The sequence below is a fragment of the Centruroides sculpturatus genome, unplaced genomic scaffold (assembly GCF_000671375.1).
Source record: "Centruroides sculpturatus isolate CEXI.00-Female unplaced genomic scaffold, Cexi_2.0 scaffold211, whole genome shotgun sequence".
Lineage (NCBI taxonomy): Eukaryota > Metazoa > Arthropoda > Arachnida > Scorpiones > Buthidae > Centruroides > Centruroides sculpturatus.
Window position 1 is genome coordinate 164,452 of NW_019384472.1, and position 26,012 is coordinate 190,463.

General features: G+C 30.9%; 3 protein-coding genes across 7 annotated transcripts in view; all 3 read right to left on the minus strand.

Annotated features, from left to right (window-relative positions):
* Positions 1 to 3,856, minus strand: LOC111621217 (mRNA export factor-like). 2 transcript variants are annotated; one of them, XM_023363301.1, is made up of 9 exons: positions 3,716 to 3,856; positions 2,803 to 2,921; positions 2,636 to 2,728; positions 1,923 to 2,009; positions 1,688 to 1,846; positions 811 to 918; positions 577 to 741; positions 316 to 504; positions 1 to 237 (listed from the first exon to the last, which is right to left on the minus strand). In XM_023363301.1, the coding sequence occupies exons 2-9, from the start codon at positions 2,917 to 2,919 to the stop codon at positions 220 to 222; spliced, it is 936 nt and encodes a 311-aa protein (XP_023219069.1). In that variant the 5' UTR covers positions 2,920 to 2,921; positions 3,716 to 3,856; the 3' UTR covers positions 1 to 219. The 2 variants fall into 2 exon arrangements, with proteins under 2 accessions (XP_023219069.1, XP_023219068.1); XM_023363300.1 differs by having other exon boundaries at positions 1 to 236; positions 310 to 504.
* A 1,482-nt stretch (positions 3,857 to 5,338) lies between these two features.
* LOC111621215 (actin-related protein 2/3 complex subunit 1A-like) overlaps positions 5,339 to 26,012 on the minus strand; it is a 65,681-nt gene continuing 45,007 nt past the window's right edge. For 2 of the 3 annotated variants that reach the window (XM_023363294.1, XM_023363295.1), the window contains exons 9-12: positions 25,459 to 25,534; positions 23,950 to 24,053; positions 13,008 to 13,191; positions 5,339 to 6,420 (exon numbers count right to left, since the gene is read on the minus strand). In XM_023363294.1, coding sequence (XP_023219062.1) covers positions 6,382 to 6,420; positions 13,008 to 13,191; positions 23,950 to 24,053; positions 25,459 to 25,534 — 403 coding nt within the window. In that variant the 3' untranslated portion in view covers positions 5,339 to 6,381. Of the gene's footprint in view, positions 6,421 to 13,007; positions 13,192 to 23,792; positions 23,830 to 23,949; positions 24,054 to 25,458; positions 25,535 to 26,012 lie in introns of those variants that run through there. The other variant, XM_023363296.1, reaches the window with a different exon arrangement.
* Positions 8,195 to 11,935, minus strand: LOC111621216 (mRNA export factor-like). Of its 2 annotated transcripts, none has more exons than XM_023363297.1 (9): positions 11,813 to 11,935; positions 10,900 to 11,018; positions 10,733 to 10,825; positions 10,020 to 10,106; positions 9,785 to 9,943; positions 8,908 to 9,015; positions 8,674 to 8,838; positions 8,407 to 8,601; positions 8,195 to 8,333 (listed from the first exon to the last, which is right to left on the minus strand). In XM_023363297.1, exons 2-9 carry the CDS (start codon positions 11,014 to 11,016, stop codon positions 8,250 to 8,252), a joined length of 1,008 nt encoding a protein of 335 aa, XP_023219065.1. In that variant the 5' UTR covers positions 11,017 to 11,018; positions 11,813 to 11,935; the 3' UTR covers positions 8,195 to 8,249. The 2 variants fall into 2 exon arrangements, with proteins under 2 accessions (XP_023219065.1, XP_023219067.1); XM_023363299.1 differs by having other exon boundaries at positions 8,201 to 8,334; positions 8,413 to 8,601.

A 26,012-nucleotide genomic window follows, 5' to 3' on the forward strand; every position in this document is an offset into this window, starting at 1 on the left:
TATTAAATAATAATTTTTATTATAATTATTAATATTACATTTGATTATGTTTAAAATTAATTTAAAAATTTTAAATATGGTATCAAAGTGCAAGATTTCTGGCAACGAAATAACATTTTCCGGAAAAGATTTGAAAACTCTTCAGTAACAAATCAGATTTTAATTCCAGATAAAGGAACTTGAGTGGCTCGGTGTAAATAGATACGAGAACGACGATTGTTATTGTATTCGTGACCCTATAAAAATGAATACGCTTAATTAACGTGATAACACGCGCGTACAGATAATGTGATAACGAAAAGCACTCACCTTAGACCAATCGTATCCTAAAGAATATGCAAATATGTCTCCTTTCGAATTGAAACAACAACTGGTCAGTGACTGATCGAAAAAATTCGATGTTCGTAAAGCGCATCGAGCATTCAAATCCCAAAAGACGTATCTGCCATCGGAACCGACTGATGCTAGAATATCGTGAAATGGATGCAAAGCCAATCCGTTTATCTAGTGGTTTCGCAAACACTTATTACTTTATCGCATATAAAATAATTAGAATTAACGAAACAATTTTCGTACCGGATAAACATCGACCATGTTACAGAATTCACGTCTATGACATCTGAAATAAAAGTTCTCTCCACAATTGTCTGCGTTTACGCATTGTACAGCGATGGCACCGATTTCACCTCCCACGATCACATTAGCTTTATTATTTTTAATGAAACCGATAAGACAGCGAATCTAAAAAAAAGTCATTAATATTTTTTTGGGGTTCGCTGGAACGAATTTAGAAGGATGCGTTGAGATTACCTGACACGGCAAAGGGGATTCCATTCGTTTGTATTCTTTGAAACCTCCTTCCAAATCGTATACAATTATCGTTCTTCCCGCCAGCCCAACCACGGCCATTGGATACTTCTGTTTTAATTAGGAAAATTCCCTATTTATTTAAGACAATTTGGATGTCTCAAGTAAATATTTTATTTTTCTAGAAATGGAGAAAGTTTCGCATAATTCGCATCGAATCCTACTCCCAGCATTGATATTAACAAATATAATTATATACAACTTTGATATATATGTATATGTCCCTTCGAAATATTTGTAGTGACATAAATAAAATAATGAAATCACTAATATATTTATTTTTAACTCTTTTTGCCCTGTAGGCTTTAAGTAGTGACGCGTTATAGCTTCATGGGGCCCAAACAAATTTAAATTAGGGGCCCCCATGTACAGTGTTGACTTCATTTTTCTTTGGGGGAAATTTTGGGGAATCTCCCAGTATCCTCGTTATTTTTTAAACTTCTGGTGGGTTAAGTTGTGCTGCGATAGTGGACCCTGCGCTTGCGCCACACCGGAAAACTACAGTCCCAGACGTGGTCCAAATTTAAATTTTGATATTTTTACTACAGTAATGAGATAATAAAAGTTTGGTTTGGGCCCCACCAAGAGGGGGTCAAGGGCAATTGCCATTTTTGCTTATAAAATGATGCACCATTAGTACTAGGAGGGTCTTTTTAGTGCCATGATTGACACAATGGAAACGGCTGGGTGATGTGAGGCGGGAACAGAATATGTCCAGTCACACCACCCCCAAAAATTTCCCCCGGACTTAACCTCGGCCCTCCCCAGAGTGCCAAACTTTTCCATAAACAATTCATTATACCAAATACAAAATGCTCACAACAAAGGCACAGTAACATCTCTCTGGAAGATCGATATTGTGAATTGGATTCGGACTCTTCGCATCCCAAAACTTCAAAGTTCTGTCCCAACTTCCTGTCATAATACACGAATAACGAGACGAAGTGATGAAGTCAACGGTCTTGACAGGAGATTTGTGCTGAAAATTTCCCGAAATTTCTCATTAAAGTAATAATAATAATAATAATAATAATGGACGGATGGAATAGACTCACTTGACCAATACGAATTAACTTATTAGTGTTCAAGTCCCACATGTTTACAGTTTTGTCACACGAAGCAGAAAATAGTTTGGTTCCATCCTAAGATTTTTAAGTGTTAGCATGTATATTTAAGAACAGTAAAACATCCATTCTAGTTTTCTCTTCTAATAAATTATTTATGCCAGAAAATCAGATTGGCCCAAAACTTTAACCGAAATTCGTGATCCAGAAATAACAGTATGAGCGACGGGACGATCGTATTACCGAAGCGGTTAAGACGTCAACCTAACCTAACCTAAAGCTTTGAGGGATTCGGAATTTTAATCCAGGTCAGCAATTCCCAAGAATTTTTTATGGGCGATCTCCCACATATGTCGGCAGGGCCGTGCCGTGCTATGATGCAGAGATGCGGCCGCATAAGGCGACATAAAAAACATTTAAGGGGTAGAATTTCAAAGACTTGCATCATACTTAGAAAATCTACCGCACGGCCCTGGTAAGATACACCAAATAATAAGAATTATAACCTATATAAGACTAATAATATATATAAGGGGCGGCATTTCGAAGACTTGCATCATACTTAGAAAATCTACCGCACGGTCTTGTATCCACCCCACTGTGAACCTGGTCGAACCCACAATGGGTATAAAAAACACGTATCTTGGTTAACTGACTTTTGGACCACCCTATTTAGCAATGTGAGTAACTCTTCATCGACTTACCGAACTCCACGTTATATCCAAAACTGGTTTTTGATGAAACTGAATGGCTTTAGGAACTGACAAACCATCGTCACGAATCTCCCAACATCGCAACTGCTCATTAAATTTTTGAAAAAATTTTTAAATTCAATACCATGTTCTATTGACGTTTTGTAATTAAAACTTACTTCGTTATCCCAACTTCCAGAAACTAAGAAATTCTGCGTTTGTATGGGAGTAAACGCTAAACAGCTGATTGTGTCTTTCGATGGTTCTATTACTTCGATGTCTGCGGTGCAATTCATTCCTTTTGAGAAGTCCAAAAGATTACAAAACATTCACACAACAACATTAAATACCCACTACAGTACAGCTAAAAAATAAAATTTGTCTGTGTAAAAAAAATCACTTAACTGTTCATATTGTTCTTCTAAAGTATTTACTCGTACGCTAAACTAACTACAGCTTAGGATTTCACGCAAAAAACTTTAAGACCTCACATTTTAAGAATTAAGGCCTCACATTTTAAGAATTAAGACCTTCCTCTCCAAATATGTTATCGCTTAAGGCGTCAACAAGTGTTAATCCGACTATTTTATTGGTTTGATTTCTTGTTATATTTTCTATTCTCTGTTTTTTTTTTAATTATAAAAACTATTTTGGCATTTAAAATTCGTATTGGATTTTCCTACGCTCTTTGAATGAACAGGACACCCTTATATATAATAGATATTTAATATTGAATTCATTGATTTATAATTTAATTTATTCAATTTATACTTAAAAGTCATGTAGAATTACTGGCTATCGGGTCCATTCGGCTTCTCTTATTCATGGGTATACAAGTCGGGGTACAGGAAGGGCAACTGTCCCCAAATTCGGGCAAAGCAAGGGGGAAAAATCAAATAGAAAGAAAAAGGTTGAAAAAATATTAGTACAAAATAGCAAATTAAAATCTGGTACTTGTGTGCTTTAGCAGAAAATAGTTTGGTTCCACTAAAATTTCGGGAAAAACAACCCCCCTAATTAGTGCCCCTTTATTTACGTTCAATCCTATCCATGCAAAGATGACAATTATACTAGTCAAATTTTTATACTTGCCTATATTAAACTTCAGGATTCAATCTTAATTTTGAGTAGACAAATTATTCTATTAATTATTTCGTTGATATTGAACGTTTCTATTGTTAACGAGCAATTATTTTGTAAACATCGTCACAATGCCGGGCTGCAATTTTTAAATATTTTTTAATTTATATAGACTAAANCTTCAGGATTCAATCTTAATTTTGAGTAGACAAATTATTCTATTAATTATTTCGTTGATATTGAACGTTTCTATTGTTAACGAGCAATTATTTTGTAAACATCGTCACAATGCCGGGCTGCAATTTTTAAATATTTTTTAATTTATATAGACTAAAATATATGAGCTCCGCCTCAAATTAGTATTGCGTTGCCCCTGTACACCATACTTCTCCTTTAAAATATATCTATCGTACCAGTCATATCACTGTATTATTACATACGAACAGAGGCATGCTAGTCGATATTTGGAATTCAATATTGAATTAAGTACTTTTATTATGTCGGTTTAGCGTTTACTTCTTGATCAATCCAAAGTAATCTAAAAGTATCAATAAATGTAAATCACGTATGAGTGTGATTTACATTATATAAACTTATAGGCAATTCCGTGCTTACACAATTTATAGTCGTTACTGTACATAATTCCTGACTAGCAATACGCAAAATTCATAGCATAATAATTAAAATTTCAATTCTGCTGACAAATTAGATTTCAGATCATTCATTCTACCTCGCCCAAATATGGAACAGAGAATCTGGCAAATTAACGTTTTTAGCCATAAGATCCCAATCCAATGCGTGGAGATTAATAGGGGCCAACTCTATTAGAAAAATCTGATGTTTATAAGGTATCCATGCAATCGTCCTCCAACGTTTCTCTCAGAATCTTAGACCATGCTAGTTAGGGCATTAAAATAGTTTACACTTAGTGCCGCTAGTTTGAAAATTTTGTATTTATCTCTGTTTTATTACTTTTAATGTTAAACGTCTACTACTTCACTTGTAAAATACAAACACCTACTATAAAGATTTTCATCAACACCTTTTATCATTGTACCCTTTGAACTAGTCAAATGTTAAACTTTTGAAAAGTTCAAATGAATTTTATAAAAACCTATTTAAAATATCAGATTTTTGCATTTTAGTCTTCAAATATTGTGTGTTGTTTTAATGATTATCATCATTACGAATACAGTATATAAAGATTTTAATATTGGATGCCACAAAATTTATCCCCAATTTTGATGACATTCTTTTGAAAGAGCAGTTAAAAATTTAATTGATTTAAAACCATCATTATTCGGAAATTAAAAAACAAATGGTGACTATCATTGGCTGACTGGCTGGTAGACTTGTCTTTTGCGGCTCACCTAGTCCTTCTCAGAATAAAATTAATTAATTAAAGATCCATGGTCTATTGTATTTGAATATGAATCATTGTCATTCATTTTCTGTTAATTCGCCTGAAGATCATAATGTGACAATTATCAAAGTACTTGTGATTTGTTTTTAGTCAATTTTGTTGTTTACATCAAAGATAGTCTATATTACAAATTATAAGAGATTTTATAATAAAATCAAATTATAGTTTGTAATGTCTACGATTATGAAGGTATGAAAATGAAACAATCGAGAAACTGTTAACCCTTTATTTTTCATCATATCTTACAAGTTGATGAAAACTATCATTTGTAATTCAACACATCAACAATTCTTTCATCTGAACAATATAATATAAATGGAAGCAAATATATCATACCAGTAACTTTTGCCCATTTGGCCATTGGTCGATTGTCAAAACAAATGTAAATCAATTTCAGGCAATTAAAGTTACGTGATAAATTAACTGTTTTAAAGATGAATTTTTAATTTACGAGAATTGTTTTCAAATTGTCATTTTGTATATGAAAACAATTACTCTCAATTTTTTTAATACAGCACTTGAAAATTGAGTTTTGAATATATTTGGCAATGGCTTGAAAATTTATGCTGTCATCTGAACACAGTATAGTTACTTATATATCAAATCCTGAAAAATCAATTGTCATCCTTACTTTACATATCCATTAAACATGATCAATAAGCATCAGATAAAGTTCAATTAGTAGATTCATTTAACAACGAGAAATTAGATATTTTTTTAAATTATAAAAGCAACCTAAATTTTACATAAATACCAACATTTTCATTCATTTGAACATTCCCTATAGATTATAAACTAAACAGAAACAATCTAGCCAATTAAATACTGAAAATTTCCAAAAACAAAATTTAAATCGTAAAGTACATAAACGAACAACTTAGTTGTGCATGAATCCGCTATGTTTAAGATCACAGCAAAGGCACGAGCCGGTAAAGAAACTCCATTAGATTTTTAGCAAAACAGAATATAACATGCCTTTGAAAGATCAATTACACTTGTCTGTGATGTACAAACCTGGCCATTTTGCTGTTTTCTGTCTTTGATTTTTCCAACAGAGGAATGTTCATAATTTTTATATTGTCTGTCTCAAGCAGATAGACTCTATACGCCTCTTTAATATATAAAAGTCTGTATTTTGAGTCAAATGTACATGATGTCCAGTAGTTTTTTTTGGCATCTTCCACTAATCTCCAGTGACAGCACCAAGGGAAGGTAGACCATAAAGTTTGTTATGATGCTGCAATTCATTAAGACTTCAAACAATTCTTAAACCCAACATAGAGTTTTCTAATGACTGAAATAAAAACAATGTTTATATTCAATTTATTTGAAACTAAATCATTTCTTGTAAATTTTGTTTAAAATAATTTATGATGTTTAAATTCAATTTAATAAGAACAAAATTAAATAATTTACAAAAGTAAAGCAGGTTTATTAACAAAAAAGCATTATGAAAAGTTTTATGAATTACAAATACATTATCTTAAGCATAAAAGTTATTTACTGAAGATATAATTAAATTATTGTCTTTATTTTATTAAATAGTTTTATAAAAATTTCAGAAAAAAAAATTATATCAACTATATTATGATATTAATATTAAAATATATTAATTATACAACTTGATAAGTCTAGAATTTGATTATTATTAACTTAAATCATATTTATTATTAGAATTTTTTTAAAATTGATATAGTATTTGAAAAATAAAAATACAAAATCTAAAACTTTACTTCTTCACAGGTACAATAACTACATGGTTATATTTAAGGGACAATCACATTACAGAAAACTGGTTGACACACTGATATTCTTTATTGGGTTGCAATTTGAAAAAATTGTAGACCTATAAATTCCCACTGTCATCCATCTGTTGTTACTTAATTAATCTTGAGAATGAAGTTAGATAGATGAAAGTTGAGACTAGAATATGGAAAACTTAAGGGCAGGAGGCCCCAATTAACTATATATGAACTTCCAATGCAAACCAGAAGACATGTTATTTCAATTAAAAATTTTCCCCTGTAAGGTGTTAGATAGATGATATATTTATTGTTAAAGGAAAAGTATGATGTACAGTTCAGGGCAAGCCATTACTAATTTGAGGTGGAGAGCATATATTTTAAATTAAATAAATTAAAAATTGCAGCTGAGCATTGTGACAATGTCACAATAAATAATTGCTTGTTCTATATCTCTTTTCTCCAAAATGTACATTTTGGACTTAAAGTCTCTCTTCAGTTGGAGTGAATGCTATCATAGGGAAAAAAATTTTCCACTATGCTATGTTATGAAAGTGATAAAATATATTTTTTTTAAAAAACAAGAGTTTACTTACATTATAGTACATAACAAATATTGAACAGTGGTGCACGTACAATACTTTAGCAATTAAACATTTTAGAAACATGACTACATCAAACAATTCCAAAATATCAATTCTACAACTTTAACATATTTTACACTGTGGAAATTTAGAACTAGTTGTATCTTGTGATGTTTATCAGAGACTAGCAGATCAGCCAGGCGTTGCTTGAGCAAAAAGTAATGATAGCAAAGATTAAGATTATTACATTACAGCCAATCTTACTCGTTTTCACAAAATGCAAGAATTAGGTTCCCGTTTCCAGACCAATTAGAAAATTTTTAGATGGGTCTAAAATTATGTTAGATTTACTGCAAAAAACCACATCTGCACCTGTAAATCTTGCATGTTGCTGTCTCTTAACACTTCCATTGTTGAAGCCTTAATCCTGTCCCTTTCCCTGCGGGAGAGAGAGATTTCAAAAAATCCCTTGTTAGTGTGCGTTCTCGTGACGTACCCTAACTGTGTACCAAATTTCAAGTTTCAACTCCTAACCATGCTGAAATGCTCGTATACACGTGTGCCTATCATAGGATAAATGTACTATGCCAGAAACCTTCACGGGAGTATATTAAACAACTTCCCAAAGTTTCATGGCAATTGGATAAATGGTGTAGTAATGTATGAAGGACAGACAGACATACATTCATTTATATATATATATCCCAGATTACCATTTTACCATCCATATATGTATATAATTTCTGGCAACGAAATAACATTTTCCGGAAAAGATTTGAAAACTCTTCAGTAACAAATCAGATTTTAATTCCAGATAAAGGAACTTGAGTGGCTCGGTGTAAATAGATACGAGAACGACGATTGTTATTGTATTCGTGACCCTATAAAAATGAATACGCTTAATTAACGTGATAACACGCGCGTACAGATAATGTGATAACGAAAAGCACTCACCTTAGACCAATCGTATCCTAAAGAATATGCAAATATGTCTCCTTTCGAATTGAAACAACAACTGGTCAGTGACTGATCGAAAAAATTCGATGTTCGTAAAGCGCATCGAGCATTCAAATCCCAAAAGACGTATCTGCCATCGGAACCGACTGATGCTAGAATATCGTGAAATGGATGCAAAGCCAATCCGTTTATCTAGTGGTTTCGCAAACACTTATTACTTTATCGCATATAAAATAATTAGAATTAACGAAACAATTTTCGTACCGGATAAACATCGACCATGTTACAGAATTCACGTCTATGACATCTGAAATAAAAGTTCTCTCCACAATTGTCTGCGTTTACGCATTGTACAGCGATGGCACCGATTTCACCTCCCACGATCACATTAGCTTTATTATTTTTAATGAAACCGATAAGACAGCGAATCTAAAAAAAAGTCATTAATATTTTTTTGGGGTTCGCTGGAACGAATTTAGAAGGATGCGTTGAGATTACCTGACACGGCAAAGGGGATTCCATTCGTTTGTATTCTTTGAAACCTCCTTCCAAATCGTATACAATTATCGTTCTTCCCGCCAGCCCAACCACGGCCATTGGATACTTCTGTTTTAATTAGGAAAATTCCCTATTTATTTAAGACAATTTGGATGTCTCAAGTAAATATTTTATTTTTCTAGAAATGGAGAAAGTTTCGCATAATTCGCATCGAATCCTACTCCCAGCATTGATATTAACAAATATAATTATATACAACTTTGATATATATGTATATGTCCCTTCGAAATATTTGTAGTGACATAAATAAAATAATGAAATCACTAATATATTTATTTTTAACTCTTTTTGCCCTGTAGGCTTTAAGTAGTGACGCGTTATAGCTTCATGGGGCCCAAACAAATTTAAATTAGGGGCCCCCATGTACAGTGTTGACTTCATTTTTCTTTGGGGGAAATTTTGGGGAATCTCCCAGTATCCTCGTTATTTTTTAAACTTCTGGTGGGTTAAGTTGTGCTGCGATAGTGGACCCTGCGCTTGCGCCACACCGGAAAACTACAGTCCCAGACGTGGTCCAAATTTAAATTTTGATATTTTTACTACAGTAATGAGATAATAAAAGTTTGGTTTGGGCCCCACCAAGAGGGGGTCAAGGGCAATTGCCATTTTTGCTTATAAAATGATGCACCATTAGTACTAGGAGGGTCTTTTTAGTGCCATGATTGACACAATGGAAACGGCTGGGTGATGTGAGGCGGGAACAGAATATGTCCAGTCACACCACCCCCAAAAATTTCCCCCGGACTTAACCTCGGCCCTCCCCAGAGTGCCAAACTTTTCCATAAACAATTCATTATACCAAATACAAAATGCTCACAACAAAGGCACAGTAACATCTCTCTGGAAGATCGATATTGTGAATTGGATTCGGACTCTTCGCATCCCAAAACTTCAAAGTTCTGTCCCAACTTCCTGTCATAATACACGAATAACGAGACGAAGTGATGAAGTCAACGGTCTTGACAGGAGATTTGTGCTGAAAATTTCCCGAAATTTCTCATTAAAGTAATAATAATAATAATAATAATAATGGACGGATGGAATAGACTCACTTGACCAATACGAATTAACTTATTAGTGTTCAAGTCCCACATGTTTACAGTTTTGTCACACGAAGCAGAAAATAGTTTGGTTCCATCCTAAGATTTTTAAGTGTTAGCATGTATATTTAAGAACAGTAAAACATCCATTCTAGTTTTCTCTTCTAATAAATTATTTATGCCAGAAAATCAGATTGGCCCAAAACTTTAACCGAAATTCGTGATCCAGAAATAACAGTATGAGCGACGGGACGATCGTATTACCGAAGCGGTTAAGACGTCAACCTAACCTAACCTAAAGCTTTGAGGGATTCGGAATTTTAATCCAGGTCAGCAATTCCCAAGAATTTTTTATGGGCGATCTCCCACATATGTCGGCAGGGCCGTGCCGTGCTATGATGCAGAGATGCGGCCGCATAAGGCGACATAAAAAACATTTAAGGGGTAGAATTTCAAAGACTTGCATCATACTTAGAAAATCTACCGCACGGCCCTGGTAAGATACACCAAATAATAAGAATTATAACCTATATAAGACTAATAATATATATAAGGGGCGGCATTTCGAAGACTTGCATCATACTTAGAAAATCTACCGCACGGTCTTGTATCCACCCCACTGTGAACCTGGTCGAACCCACAATGGGTATAAAAAACACGTATCTTGGTTAACTGACTTTTGGACCACCCTATTTAGCAATGTGAGTAACTCTTCATCGACTTACCGAACTCCACGTTATATCCAAAACTGGTTTTTGATGAAACTGAATGGCTTTAGGAACTGACAAACCATCGTCACGAATCTCCCAACATCGCAACTGCTCATTAAATTTTTGAAAAAATTTTTAAATTCAATACCATGTTCTATTGACGTTTTGTAATTAAAACTTACTTCGTTATCCCAACTTCCAGAAACTAAGAAATTCTGCGTTTGTATGGGAGTAAACGCTAAACAGCTGATTGTGTCTTTCGATGGTTCTATTACTTCGATGTCTGCGGTGCAATTCATTCCTTTTGAGAAGTCCAAAAGATTACAAAACATTCACACAACAACATTAAATACCCACTACAGTACAGCTAAAAAATAAAATTTGTCTGTGTAAAAAAAATCACTTAACTGTTCATATTGTTCTTCTAAAGTATTTACTCGTACGCTAAACTAACTACAGCTTAGGATTTCACGCAAAAAACTTTAAGACCTCACATTTTAAGAATTAAGGCCTCACATTTTAAGAATTAAGACCTTCCTCTCCAAATATGTTATCGCTTAAGGCGTCAACAAGTGTTAATCCGACTATTTTATTGGTTTGATTTCTTGTTATATTTTCTATTCTCTGTTTTTTTTTTAATTATAAAAACTATTTTGGCATTTAAAATTCGTATTGGATTTTCCTACGCTCTTTGAATGAACAGGACACCCTTATATATAATAGATATTTAATATTGAATTCATTGATTTATAATTTAATTTATTCAATTTATACTTAAAAGTCATGTAGAATTACTGGCTATCGGGTCCATTCGGCTTCTCTTATTCATGGGTATACAAGTCGGGGTACAGGAAGGGCAACTGTCCCCAAATTCGGGCAAAGCAAGGGGGAAAAATCAAATAGAAAGAAAAAGGTTGAAAAAATATTAGTACAAAATAGCAAATTAAAATCTGGTACTTGTGTGCTTTAGCAGAAAATAGTTTGGTTCCACTAAAATTTCGGGAAAAACAACCCCCCTAATTAGTGCCCCTTTATTTACGTTCAATCCTATCCATGCAAAGATGACAATTATACTAGTCAAATTTTTATACTTGCCTATATTAAACTTCAGGATTCAATCTTAATTTTGAGTAGACAAATTATTCTATTAATTATTTCGTTGATATTGAACGTTTCTATTGTTAACGAGCAATTATTTTGTAAACATCGTCACAATGCCGGGCTGCAATTTTTAAATATTTTTTAATTTATATAGACTAAAATNCGATTATATTCAAAATTTTTATTAATTACCATTGTTTTCTGTTCTTTTTCTATACACTGTATTACTATTCATATTTTTATTTAACCATTTTTGTAATAGATCATTGAATAATTTTTTTAACAAATACTTCTGTATTACATCTTTAATTTCAACTATTTGGTAATTTTCTTCTGTTGTTCTATTTATAATTTTTTCAATAAACACTTAACATATTATAATTTAATAAAATTAAAAATTTTGTAACGTATTAAAAATATCTTCACTTATCACATGTCCAATCACCAGGAACAACCATTCTTCATTGCAGAGACAACCTTTCTTTAGAAGCTACACCTCTGCAAAATTGTGTAAAACATTTAACATTTCTTTTGTAAAAGTTTACTTTTTTATTGTGTTGGGATTGTCACCTGTGGACTTTTAAACTGTTTTATATAATTTTGCAGAGGCTTAGCCTCTCATCTCTGTGATGAAGAATGGTTGTTCCTAGTGATTGGACATGGCAATAAGTGAAAATATTTTTAGTATCTGTTACCTAATTTTTAATTTTATTAAATTGTAATTTTGCAGCCCTTTTTACAAAATAAAATAGAAAACTTAATGTATTATATTTTATATAATTAGGGTATACTGTATAGTAATGAAAGTCTATTACTATGTTGATATTTGAAGGTTTGTTTTATACTTTTTATTTTTATACTATTATTTCCTTTATATAACACAATAACTAAAAATGATAAACTATTATTCTCTTCTTTTTCATATTCAAACTGTAAATTTAGATCTATAGAATTAACTAACTTAAGTATTTCATCTTCATTTATTACATCATTATAATGTAAAAGACTATCATTCACGTATTGTCTATAATAATATGTACCTTTTTATAAATCTGAACATTTTTTGATTATCAACCTGCTTATTATTGTACATATGAAGAAATAAACTGTATGACCTAAAGCTTTATCATATACTAAAATTTTACATATTAACTTAAATAAATTTTGATTAACTATAAGCATTACTAACCTTTATATCCCAGATTACCATTTTACCATCCATTCCTGAAGTACAAAATTTACTAACAGCAGATTTGGTCCCTGTATGGATGGTCATATGTGAGATAGCATTTTGATGGATAGTATCTAGTAAAGTATCTGTACTGTTTTCCACAATGGCACGCTTATCCATATCACGAAATTTCCGCATGGCACTAAAACAACAAAAAATTTCAGGTGTGTGTATAACTCATTTAAATCTATTTAGTGTATAAGGTGCATTGCAAAAATATAAGGCCATCTCAATTTTTTTAAATAATAAATTTTTCATTACACTTAAACAAAAACTAGTGACAAGAATAAGTGTAGATGTAAAATAATTACTTATTCTATTTACAATCAAAACTAAAAATGAAAATACAATTTTTTAATTCAAAAAACCAAAAATAATGGTGTTGCAAAAATATAAGACCAGTTACATTTTTGAGCAATTTATCAAAAAATACTCACTATCACCTACAATTTAATAATTATAATGAGATGGCAGCAATTCATAATTGTCAATACAGCATAATTGAATTTATAACCACCATTAATGACTAATTTTAACAATGGGTAGAAGCAAATCCTAAACTGCCTTTCAGTGTGGATGAATCAGGGCCCTCCATCAGGCTGGAAGTTCTGCTAGAGCTATTACGAAGCAGCTGAAGAGATCTCACTGTGTTGTAGCCATTTTATTAAATTTAGTGTGCAATATGGAAACAAAAAACAAACTTGGATGGCCTGCCAAATTGACAAGGAAACAGAAATCAGCAATTATTTGGGAAATAACAACAGGAATATCATTAGGTGAAACAGCGCACAGGCCTAATATTAATGTTCACAAATCCACACTTTCCCAGATGGTAAAATCAACAAAACATCTAGTGTATATGAATAGAAAAACAGCACCATATCTAAAACACCACCACCAACAAAAAAGACTGATATGGACCAAAGATAAAATGTCATACACTTCAAAATGGTGTGAAGTTATTTGGACTAATAAAAAAAACCATTCAATTTGGATGGTCCTGACAGCTGGTAATTTTATTGGCATAATCTTAGGGGAGAGAAGTTTTTGTTTGCCAAGTGTCAGCAAGAAAGGGATCAGTTATGATCTGGGCAGGTTTTAGATGGTCCAGAAAAATCAATTTAGCATTCATAAATGGCTGAATGAAGGCAGTTGGGTATCAAAACCACAAGGATGTATATATCTTCTTCCATTTGGAGAAAAGATTGTGATCCATTCTGGCAATTGCAACAAGATAATGAGCTAATTCACAATGCAAACTTCACTTATCAGTGGTTACTGGATAAAGATATTTAAGTCATGGATTGGCTTCCCTATACCCATAATTTGAACCCAATAGAAAATCTATGAAGTCTAATAGCTAGAGATACGTATATTGTTTGATTCACGGAAATATAAATTTCTGTGAATCAAACAAAATAGCATCGGCATGGAAAGCGGCAACGTTTAAATTATAATAATGAGCATGCGCAATTGAGAAGATTATAGAACGTGCAGTTTGAAATTTCCGTTTTGCAAATTTTAAATCTGATAGTTCGATCCTGAAGAAGGTCTGTGAATCTGACCGAAAATGTTCGATAGGTGTAAAATAGACTGCATTTTAAAGGTATGGTGGAGTTGTAGAGATATGTATGTAGGAAGAAAACAATTCCTCAAGTATTGAAGAACTCAAAGCTGAAAAATCAATTTAATAGGGAAAAATAGAGTTTACAAGGTTATTTTGAAAAATGGTGGTTTCACTGGCTATTAAATGCCACTGGCCTTATATTTTTGAAACATTATTTTTGATTTTTTGAATTAAAAAACTATATTTTTATTTTTGCTTGTAAATAGAATAAGTAATTCTTTTATATCTACACTTATTCCTGTTGTTAATTTTTTGTTTAAATGTAATAAAAATTTGTTATTCCAAAAAAATTGGGTAATCTTATATTTTTGCAACACACCTTATTACAATAATGGCAAAATTTATTATTAATAAACAAAAGTTTGATGAATTAATATCTTTCATTATATATGCATCACATTACATAAACTTAAGAAGATAATCAGTAAGAATTCTTCCTCAGTATATTACACATTTCAAAAAACATTTTGTTAAAATATCCTATGAAAGCTGTTCTTAAATGGAAATAGTTGAAACTACTTAATTTGGTAATTAACTTTTATGTATATCTTATAATATGCCAAAGTTTGAGATAATACCAAAATTTTCAAAAAAGTTTTGATTAGTTATATATGATCTTTTTCTTCACTTCTGATTTTAAATATTTCTTACTTCCACATTGAGGAGTTATACATTAATTCATTAGTTAAGTAAATATTTCTCATTAGAGGAAAATTATAGTATCTAAGATAGATCACCCCAAAAAATATACCTGGAATTTTTTGACCTGTCTGGATTTGATCCTGGGTCTCCCAGAGCAATAGGCTGGCACCTTAACTGCCTTGGCTATTTGGCAACTTGATTTTATGGACTCTTAATTTTTAATTTATGTTTATTTTTTTATGTTAATTTTTTTTCCTCATTCACACATTCTTATTATAGTTAATTAGTAGTTTTATAAAAGAGAATAAAATATTCATGTAAATCAGGTTTAGAAAAATTAATGATTTACATTACATCAATTAACAAACATCAAGCTTAAGAATGGAAAATGACTGGTAAATCCAGAATCAATCTTTCAAAAAAAATCTGAAAATTCTCCATTTGTGTGGATATGCATGCTTTTATTGTACTACTACAAAATAAATTTGTAATCTGATTTTGGATAAAATTAAAGGTGCAACACTACCTTCAAAGAAATGACAGCCCTTTTACTCAAAGAGCTATCCCATCATGTAATCATGTAATATAGAGTTGCCATCTTTGGAAACTGCTTCGATGGGCAGCACAATGACCGAGGGAAGGAAAGGTATATAAGATGTACTTTTTTTCATGCTTCTCACAATGAGCATGTCTCACAAATGATTTAATTCCATTGCATTTAATACTAAATGAAGTTTGACAAATGATGCAATGACTCAAACAAATATCATTGTCATGAGTTAACCAATTTTTGAATTCATTCACTCAAGCCATGAATGTCTATAGACTGACTCATTTTGAAAAATCAATTTTTAAAACTCAAAATAGCATTAAACTTAGTGAAACAAGTATTTTTATCCAGAATCACACAAATTACATTTAAAAATTTAATGTATTACAGCATCATCTGTGAATCATTACAAAAAACATTCATAATTATAAAAAAAATTTTATCATTGTAAGTAAACATACTGAATATTAAAAATTTTATATATTATTTTTCAATTAAAATAAAATTTTGTTTACATTTTAAACTGTTTTCCTCACACTTAAATAATTTTGCTGAATGCTGAGCTTGATTTGAAACTATTGGGTTGTTCAGAAAGTAATTTCGTTTTTTTTCCGTGGAAAAAAAAAACAATATTTTTATAATAAATAAATATTTTATTAAATTATATATCGACCATTTTGGTCAAATACCTGTCGTCATCATTTCTGGTAGTAGCATGATTTCACATTCATAAAAGTTTTGATCATTGCTTACAAAAAACTGATCCAAATGATTTTTGACATTGTCATTTCAAGTAAATGTCTTACAGTTAAAAAAAATTTGTATAGACCGGAACAAGTAATAATCTGAGTGTGCTCGATCTGGCGAATATGGTTGGTGCGATAGCACGTTCCATCTAAGTTATAACAGTTTCTGACAAGTTACCAAACTTGTGAGAAATTTGGCATTACCATGGTAAAACACTACACCTGTTTTTTTTATCAATTTTGTCCTTTTCTGTTTGATGATATTACTCAATTTATTTACTTGATGTCAGTACACTTTTGAATCAATTGTTAAATTGTCTGGTAAAAGCTCAAAAAAAAAAAATTTCTTTAAAATCCCACCAAAGAGAGCATCTCTCTTTAAGAACATGTAGAACCCATATATCAAGCTTTGAAATGAAACCAATTTGTTTCAAATAATCATAAACAGTTCAATTTGACTAATTTAATCTCTTAGGCCGAGACTCCACTACAGTAAAAATGGGGTTTTACGCTGTTTTTACAGTAGTGGAGTCTCAGCCTAAGAGATAAAAGCTTTCAATCACGTGACCCTGATATTTTACGCCTGAGCAGGTCGTAAAACCAGCGTAAAAGTGAGTTGAACACTGCTCAACTCACTTTTACGCTGGTTTTATAACCTGCTCAGGCATAAAATATCAGGGTCACGTGATTGAAAGCTTTTACGGCAAGGGGTTTTACGCCCTTTTTATGTTAGTGGAGTCTCGGCCTTAGTGATTCCACATGCTGTTATTTGGCAGTTTGCTTCAATTAGTACCTTTATTTTGTTTTCATTGGCTTCAACTGGCCATCCAGAACATGGTGCATCTTCAATATTGAAATTGCCAGAATGAAATTTTGTAAACCAGTTTTGGCACTGTCGTTCTGTCAACACATCTCCATACACATCACACAATTTTTTTCTCGCTTGAACAGCATTCTTACCTTTTCGGTAATAAAAGAGCAAAATATGCTGAAAATGCTGCTTTCAATCTTCTGCATTTGGTGGAACACAAAAAATAAACAATTGCACAAAATCAAACAAAATTTTTTACAAATAAGCCTTAAAATGCTAGCTGTCAAAATATATAATGATAATATGGTTTAGAATGAAAATGGCGGAAAAAATATGACAAATCCATCTAGTGGTAAAAAAAAAAAAATTACTTTCCGAACAACCCAATAGTTCAATCAATGTTAACTTACTTATAATTAAAATTCTTAAAAAGCAGGCAAATTTATAAAACAAAAATTAATAAAATTATTAAAAACTTAAAAATAAATTTAAATTTGATTATCTTTTCTGCAAAACAACACAAACAATTTCTACAGTTATGTGACAAAAGAAAAGTGTGTTGCAATTAATTAAAAAAAATTGTAATTAAATTAAAATAGGATTCAAAAAATGCAGGCAAAATTAAATAAAAATTATTAAAAATAATAATTAAAACCATTATACCGAAACCAAAAATAAAATAAAATCAATTGAAAATTAAAACAATGTTCTTTAAAAAATGTTTAAAAGTTGTTTTGAAATTTTCAAATTGGAAACAAATGTAATTTTTAAATTGTTATTTGTATGTGCCAGTGACATTTTGCTTTTAATATATATTATATACAGAATACAGATTGCTGATCAAACTGGCATACAATGAGGGTTGCCATCTGGCAACCCTTACCCTATGCCCTGGTGTATAGGGTATTGTTTACTCTCTGCTTTGTCAATGTGAAAGTTTCCAATAAACTAATACTTTATTGTTAATATCATAATTTAAAAAATTTTTAACCTTCAACCAAAATAAATAATTAATTTTCTTATAAAATATGGAAGAATTGGTTTTAAGAATCGAAAATTGCAACCAGATTTTCTCGATTCCAATTCTCAGAAAATGTCCAATTTTTCAGATTCCCAATTCAAATTAATCGTCTCATCACCAATTAACAGAGAGGTATAAAGGATTTCATGCCTAATGGGACTTTTTGGTCAAAGCACTACAAATTCTTCAATTATATATCACTGGATGGAGTTGATAGTGGCCTTGCAGCTGACTTCTTGCAATACCATCTCCCTTCTACTTACTACTTGCCATGAGGTAAGAGCTGGGTTGATGTGACTTTGGCCAATGTTCACATGGCCCTATGGTCCTCTTCTGTTCTACTATGGAAAATCAAAGTGCTAGTGATCACTGGTACATCAAGATAGAGATTGATATTGGCATTAATGATACCAATAACAATATCACCAATTACTACAGTACCCACTGGCTGACCTACCAGCATCTCATCCAAAGTGATCCCCATAATTAACATGACAGTGGAAGACATCGACAAATGCATTTCCAGTTTGACTATCATCATCTTGCACAGTTACCAATTGGCAAGTAAAAAGAAAACCAAAACAAAGAGCAAGGCACCATGGTGGGACAATGAATTAGCCACTTGTAGAAGAAAAGTGCAGAAACTACACAAAAGGTATCAGCAACAAACTGATGATCACACAAGAAACACTCACCATTACATAACTAAATTTAATGAGTTTAAAACTATGATAAATCAGAAGAGATATCAAGTGTGGAGGAAGTACTGCAGCTGCTTCAACACCCCTTGGAGCAAACCGTACTACATCACTTTCAAGAAAAGGATTCCCTCTGCCATTATGACAAACGAATGCACTTACACCAACTCCATTGAGAACACGATGAACAAGTTGTTTAATTACCACTTCCCTCTCAACAATCAAGAACATCCAACACGAGATCTGTAATAATTGTAGGAACCCTTCAAATCAGCAAACTGACAGTTTGTTTACCTACAAGAAGGTAACACATGCGATTAAACTAATCAACACAAAGAAGGCACCAGGGATTGACCAGATCACCGGGAGAATGATAAGAGGCCTATGATGCAATTCCGACCTCCTTTGTTACGATATTCAATCGCTGCTTATCTCTGGGTTACTTTCCCAGGGATTAGAAAATTGCATCAGTTAAATTTATTAGTAAACAGCCTAGTGATAAATCACAGTACCCCAAGGACTATAGGCCGATCAGCCTCGTCCCAGTTATGGGAAAGATTTTAGACAGGCTAGGAAGTAACAGGATATTGAGTTATATGAGGAAGAGGAACACCCTAAGCTTTCATCAGCATGGGTTTGCACCAGGGAGATCAACAACAACCACCTTGAATAGCATGATAGAGCACATTAGCAAAGCTAAAAAGGAAGGCAAGCATATACTCCTCCATATTTACCTGCAAAATATGATATATATTTTGCAAGTAAATATGGAGCAGGTAAATATTATGCAAGTAAATACCTGCAAAATATCATATTTTGCAGGTATTTACTGGATGAAAATTGTACAATTTCTAGAGTGATTTGACAGTAACATTTGTTTTTATATTACATATCAGATTATAATATTAATAAATTCTTTCTTGTTGGTTTTTTAAGATTTTTATATCAACTTGTATAACTCTCCAGCTATAACTAAAGACAAAAAATATAACAACAAAAGGTTGCCTGTTTGCTTTCACTAGATAAGCATTAGTTTTAACTTAACATACCTATTTTTAATTGTTTTTGTCATCAACTAGTCTAATTAACATTGATTGTTTTGTAGTTACTCACTGTTTCAGTTTCCATTTAATCGTTTTCTTAAAAAGTATTTATTGTTATGTGTTGTATGAAAGTTTGATCCAGTTCCTTAAAATTTATAATTTGCGATAAAATGTATTAAATATACTTCTATCTAAAACAGATTAAAAGAATAGTTTTAAAATCAGTTTTGCTATAAGAATTACAATTTATAGTGAATTATTGGATTGAACCGAAAGTCGTTCGGGTATTTACATAATTGCTCATCTGTGGCACCTCTGTCGTGCTTATCAAGTTTTAACTTGTTTAGGTTGACATTATGAATAACTGCATATTTATTACATAAATTTAATTACAGCTATTTTTTAAAATTTTGTTATCTTTTAAGAAAAAAAAAAAAACATTAAAATGGAAGATAAGAAGGTGCATTTTTGACATCTGATGCTCTATTATTTCCGAAAAGAAAAAAATGCAACAAAAACTCAAAAAAAGATATATGCTGTATATGGGGAGGATGCAATTACTGATCAAACATGCCAGAAATGATTTTCAAAATTCAGGGAGGGAGCTTTTTCTCTCGAAGATGCACCTCAGTCAGGATGACCTTCAACCATAGAAGATGAGTCCATAACGGCTATAATTCAAAATGATCGGCATATAACAACACAAGAGATAGCCAACATCTTAAAAATATCCCAAACATCTGTTGTCAGACATTTGGCTAGCCTTGGATACACTTCCCGTTAAGATGTTTGGGTTCCCCATAAGTTAAGTGAACGAAAACTTATTGAGCGTGTTTCTGTATGTGATTCACTTTTAAAACACAATGAAGATGATCCCTTTTAAAGTGATTAATAACAGGTGATGAAAAATGGATCGTTTACAACAATATTCAATGCAAGAGATTTTGGAGTAAGCCGGTGATCCTCCGGTGCCACAACCTAAAGCTGGTTTGCATCCCAGAAAAGTCATGATTTCAGTTTGGTGGGACTGGAAAGGGATTCTTTATTATGAGCTTTTACCCAATAGCCAAACAATTAATTCCAATAAATATTGTCTCCAACTGGATGAACTAAAGGCTGCAGTGCATCAAAAATGTCTGTAACTTGCAAATCAATGGGGAATGGTATTCCATCATAATAATGCAAGACCGCACATATCATTAAACGTGCGCCAAAAACTTCTAGACTTTAACTGGGATGTTTTGAATCACCCTGAGTATTCTCCAGATATTGCACCCTCAGACTATCATCTTTTTCATTCATTGCAGAATAATTTAAATGACATAGAATTTCAATCTCTAGAAGATATCAAAAATCACATTGATAATTTCTTCAATCAGAAACCCACCCAATTCTACACAGATGGAATTATGAAACTACCCGTCAGGTGGTGTAAAGTTATCGAACAGAAGGGTGAATACATTGTGGATTAAAGGTTATTTATTTATTTCAAAATAGTATATTTTATTTCTTTCAAAAAACCGAACAAACTTTTGGTTCAACCCAATACATATAGTTTTCTTCTATCAAAACTTCTATCATTAGAAAAACCATTTGATTTTGAAGCTTCTTTCAAAATCTTTCTTAAATTTCTTACAATAATATATAAATATTTTATTATATCTTATAGCATTCATTATAAATTTATCCACTAAAGTAAATTTACATCACTATTGCTGTCATTCAAGTCTCTCAAATTTCACTGCATTGTTAATTATAAAAATAATCTGAATTGGTAATTTGTATTCATTCAAATGCTTAAACATACTCAAAAATTTTATATTGTAAATACCTTCAAACATTTTGTACCTTGAATCTTAAGATTATCACAAAATTAATATCTAAATATAATAATCGTCATCATATTAAAATTTGTTAGTTCAAAGTTTAAAGCAGAATTAAAATCTTATCTGTATTTAAAAACATCTAACATCACTTTTGCAAACAACATGCATAAATTTTGAAAGTATGATATAAGTGTGTCCTTGTTATGAAATTACAGAAATCATTAATATTGTAGAAATGAGAAGAACATTAAAAATAACAACACAGTTAATTAGAAAAAAAATTTAGCAAAAAGTTTGGAGAACAACAAAATTCTTTGAACTTAGCCATAGAAGCACATAATTATTCTTATATATAAATAAAAATGCACGTGTTCTTTCACAATATATTTTCCTTTTTCTCTCAAACATTCTACATCTATTCATTTCTTTTTTCTACAATTTATTTTTAAGTCATAAAACATTAAAAATTCTTTGGCTATGAATACTTAGTTCACTTACAAGTTCAGATAACTTATAAATCACTAAAATATACATACTGAATTTAACACCCTTCAAACTTTTTCTACCATATAAAATATTCTAATAATTTATCTCAGTAACTTATAAGTTCATGTTGTATTGATAATGCAAATTAATTGCTGAAGATAATACTAATTAATGCATTTAGCCACTTCAAATAAATTCACAATTATTCAGATAAAATACTAATATTTTCATTTTGTTCTTATAAGATAAAAACAGATATTAAAGATATAGTTTTAAATCTATATACATTGTATATACATTGAAACATCTATATACATCTCTATATAGAAGAACTGAAAATAAAATATATAAATTTACTATAAGGTTAATACAAGTTTCATTCAACTATAGTCTGTCATTATCTTTAATACCTTTGAAACTTAAGGTTTACAGAAAAATTAAAAATATAAACAAAACAATTCTAAAAGCTTATCTCAACATCTATTAAGAGAAATCAAATAAAGTAATAATGTAAAATATATAAAAGTGTAAATCATTCTAAAAATTAATATTTAACAGTTTTTCTTATTGAGCAAAATTGAATTTAATTATTATTGTTTTCTAGTTTATTTTCATCATTTAACACTATTCAAAAATGTTAGAAAATATATTAAACTATTTTAGAATTCTCTAATAGTATTTACTGATATAATAAAGACAATTTAAATTTAGCCTTTCAAATCAGTTAAATCTAATCTAAACTAACAGAAAACAAAAATCTTTTTTTTTTTTTTTTAAAGCTAAATGGTTTTACATAAAAACACTGAAACATTAATTCTGTGAGCGTGATATATTTGCTCAAATGGAAGTTTACTTCTATGTTTAAACTAGCCATAAAGAAAGCTCTTTAAGCACTTTATAAAATATTGGCTACAGAACACAAGTGATATACAAAAATTATCATCACAAAAGAAAGCATATACATTAAAAAATCAAACCTAATTCCTTAATAAAATATAACTGAATTCTGGTGATTAACATAGCTTCTACATTAACTTCCACTTTTTTGAATTGAATTTAAAAAATACAAAGCATTAAGTGAAAGACAATCAATGTATAACATTATTTGCAATTCATTATAATAACCAAAAAATAGTCAAAGATAACTAATAACTGAATCAAGACTAATGTTATTTAGAGTTTTTATGTATGCATACACAACCACTCTTAAATATATTATTGTAGTGCTATTAACAATTCACTTTCACCAAATTTATATTGTAAAATAATGATATTTTAATAAATTGTTCTTACATAATTTTTAATAAGGCATATTTATTTTCTTATTTTTCTGAAAGATAAAAACTGAGTTAAATACTGAATAAATGTTAGATTTGTTTAGTATTGCATTACGTACATGCTAACTCATCAGAAATGGAAGACATTAATTCATTATTTATTCAGTACTTACCTAAAACCATCCACTTCTCTTTTTTGAGATTTATCCAATTTATCTACAAACGTCAGCTGACCACGATCATCATAGTGAAAGACCATGGGACAACAATCATGACCCTGAAAATCATTAACTATATTATTTTAAATAAAAAAACAATAAGATAAATCTTTTCAATATGTAATCTCATTACTTCAATAAACTAACTGGTAATTTTTTAAGTCAACAGTCAATAATAAAATAATTTAATACAGTAAGACCCCGCTTAACCTGTGGGATGCGTTCCTAGACAACAGAGCTAAAGGAAAGAGTGTTAAACAAAGTCATTTTAACCCAGAGTAAATAGGGAAAGGGGAAGATGCAACCAAAAATAAACAGACTTTAATTTTAATTTACTTTCATATTAATTTGCATAATAATATGTTAAACACAAACATGCACACAGAAATTAAAATTCACTTTTTGTGATGAAGGTCCTGGTTCTTCTGAAATTCTTGTTTTTTGCAATAGTCATGTAGTTTCATTTGTTGCTTTTTTTCTTTCCTTAAGCAAATGTCGGTAGCAGAAGATTGCATCCAAAATGCCTCATTTTGCTTTTGCACTCCTTTCAAAATCTGGATCATTCGCTACAATTTGATCAATGATTTCAGTTATCTTACCAAACTTTTACTAAGGAAATCTATAGAGAAATTCTTTGGATTTTTTGTTTTCAGAATCTCTGTTTTCCAGTTCCACATGAATTCCTTGCTCTGCCAGTTCTTGAAGGTCATTGTTGGTAAGGCTCTCACCAGAAACCTGCTGTAACTCCTCAATATCCTACTCGTCTACATCTCCTAGTCCTGGCTCTATCAATTAGATTGAAAATTTGGTCAACTTAATGATACAGAAATATGCTCTTCTCAGCAATTGGATACCTTCAGCCATAACTTCTTCCACACATCATTCATACATTTATCAGTTAATTCTTGCCAAGCGAAGTCTATATTTCCTATGGCATCCATAATGTTATATTTTTTCCAAAATTGCACAAAACAAGCATAGATTTATGGGAAGTACAGCGCTATGACAAATTGCCACCTTTTGCTGATTGCTTCATGTTTGTAAATAATCGTATTATATACGAATCAATGAAATGCCACAATAATTTGAATCAAAGTAAATTTTGAGCTTTTTTTAAGGCTTCAAGCAGACTGCATTATATCAAATCAGCGTTAATCAAAGTAGCCTTAAGCAGAGTCTTACTGCATATATCTAATTGTTTTATTATTGACTCTTATTGAAAATATAAGGATTATTGATTGAAGCAATAATTCTTGTGTTTTCAGTAGAAGAGAAATAGATTAGAGAAGAATTTAAATTTCAATACTATAGCTATATCTAACTTATCCAACTGTAACTGACATTATCTCTCTTGGTATTAAAATTTGAGTTAGAATATTGCTTTCAGCCAAATTCAAATTTAAAACTAAACTGTGCATATATTTTAATATAAATTTCCAATAAAAATTATGATTTTATACTCACAGCTACAATTATGCTATTTAGAGAAGCCCAGGCACATGTCAGATATGGCAGGAACTGTGTTTTAACAGTTGTCAATCTGAAAAAAATTTATAATTTAACAAAGCATTTTATGTTATATTTTATTATATATTAATATAATTTCACATGCATAAATCTAACAAATTTAATTTCAAATGTAACTGTCTTTTCTTGCTACTGTCCACTTTTTTCCACTCATATATTCTTTTAATCATTACAGTTATAACATTACACTTGGTTTTATGACATTACTAATGATACTTGATATTATGCCATTATGTAATTACATTATTATATTATTACTCAGTTATTAGATTACTTAATTGATGTCACATGATTTTAAAACAGTTAACTGAATTATAAATTAACTATAAATTGATATTAAACTGATCTTTTTGCACATTTCCAGCACTTCCGATATTAACGAGAAGCAAATGTTTTAGACCTCTTTCGAGAGCCAGCATCAGGCTTTATCTCAAACTTTTTATTATATAAAAAAACTCTTTGATAAAAAGCTTGATGCTGACCACTGAAAG

What these genes read in the sequence shown, in the direction of transcription:
- LOC111621217 (XM_023363300.1), bottom strand. Translation starts at nt 2,919, where the DNA reads ATGAATTGCACCGCAGACATCGAAGTAATAGAACCATCGAAAGACACA. An exon ending in ACATGGTCGATGTTTATCCG is followed by an intron (nt 505 to 576) that starts GTACGAAAATTG and finishes CGAAACCACTAG; the next exon opens with ATAAACGGATTGGCTTTGCA. An exon ending in TAGGATACGATTGGTCTAAG is followed by an intron (nt 237 to 309) that starts GTGAGTGCTTTT and finishes TCATTTTTATAG; the next exon opens with GGTCACGAATACAATAACAA.
- LOC111621216 (XM_023363297.1), bottom strand. Translation starts at nt 11,016, where the DNA reads ATGAATTGCACCGCAGACATCGAAGTAATAGAACCATCGAAAGACACA. An exon ending in CTGGAAGTTGGGATAACGAA is followed by an intron (nt 10,826 to 10,899) that starts GTAAGTTTTAAT and finishes TTTAATGAGCAG; the next exon opens with TTGCGATGTTGGGAGATTCG. An exon ending in TAGGATACGATTGGTCTAAG is followed by an intron (nt 8,334 to 8,406) that starts GTGAGTGCTTTT and finishes TCATTTTTATAG; the next exon opens with GGTCACGAATACAATAACAA.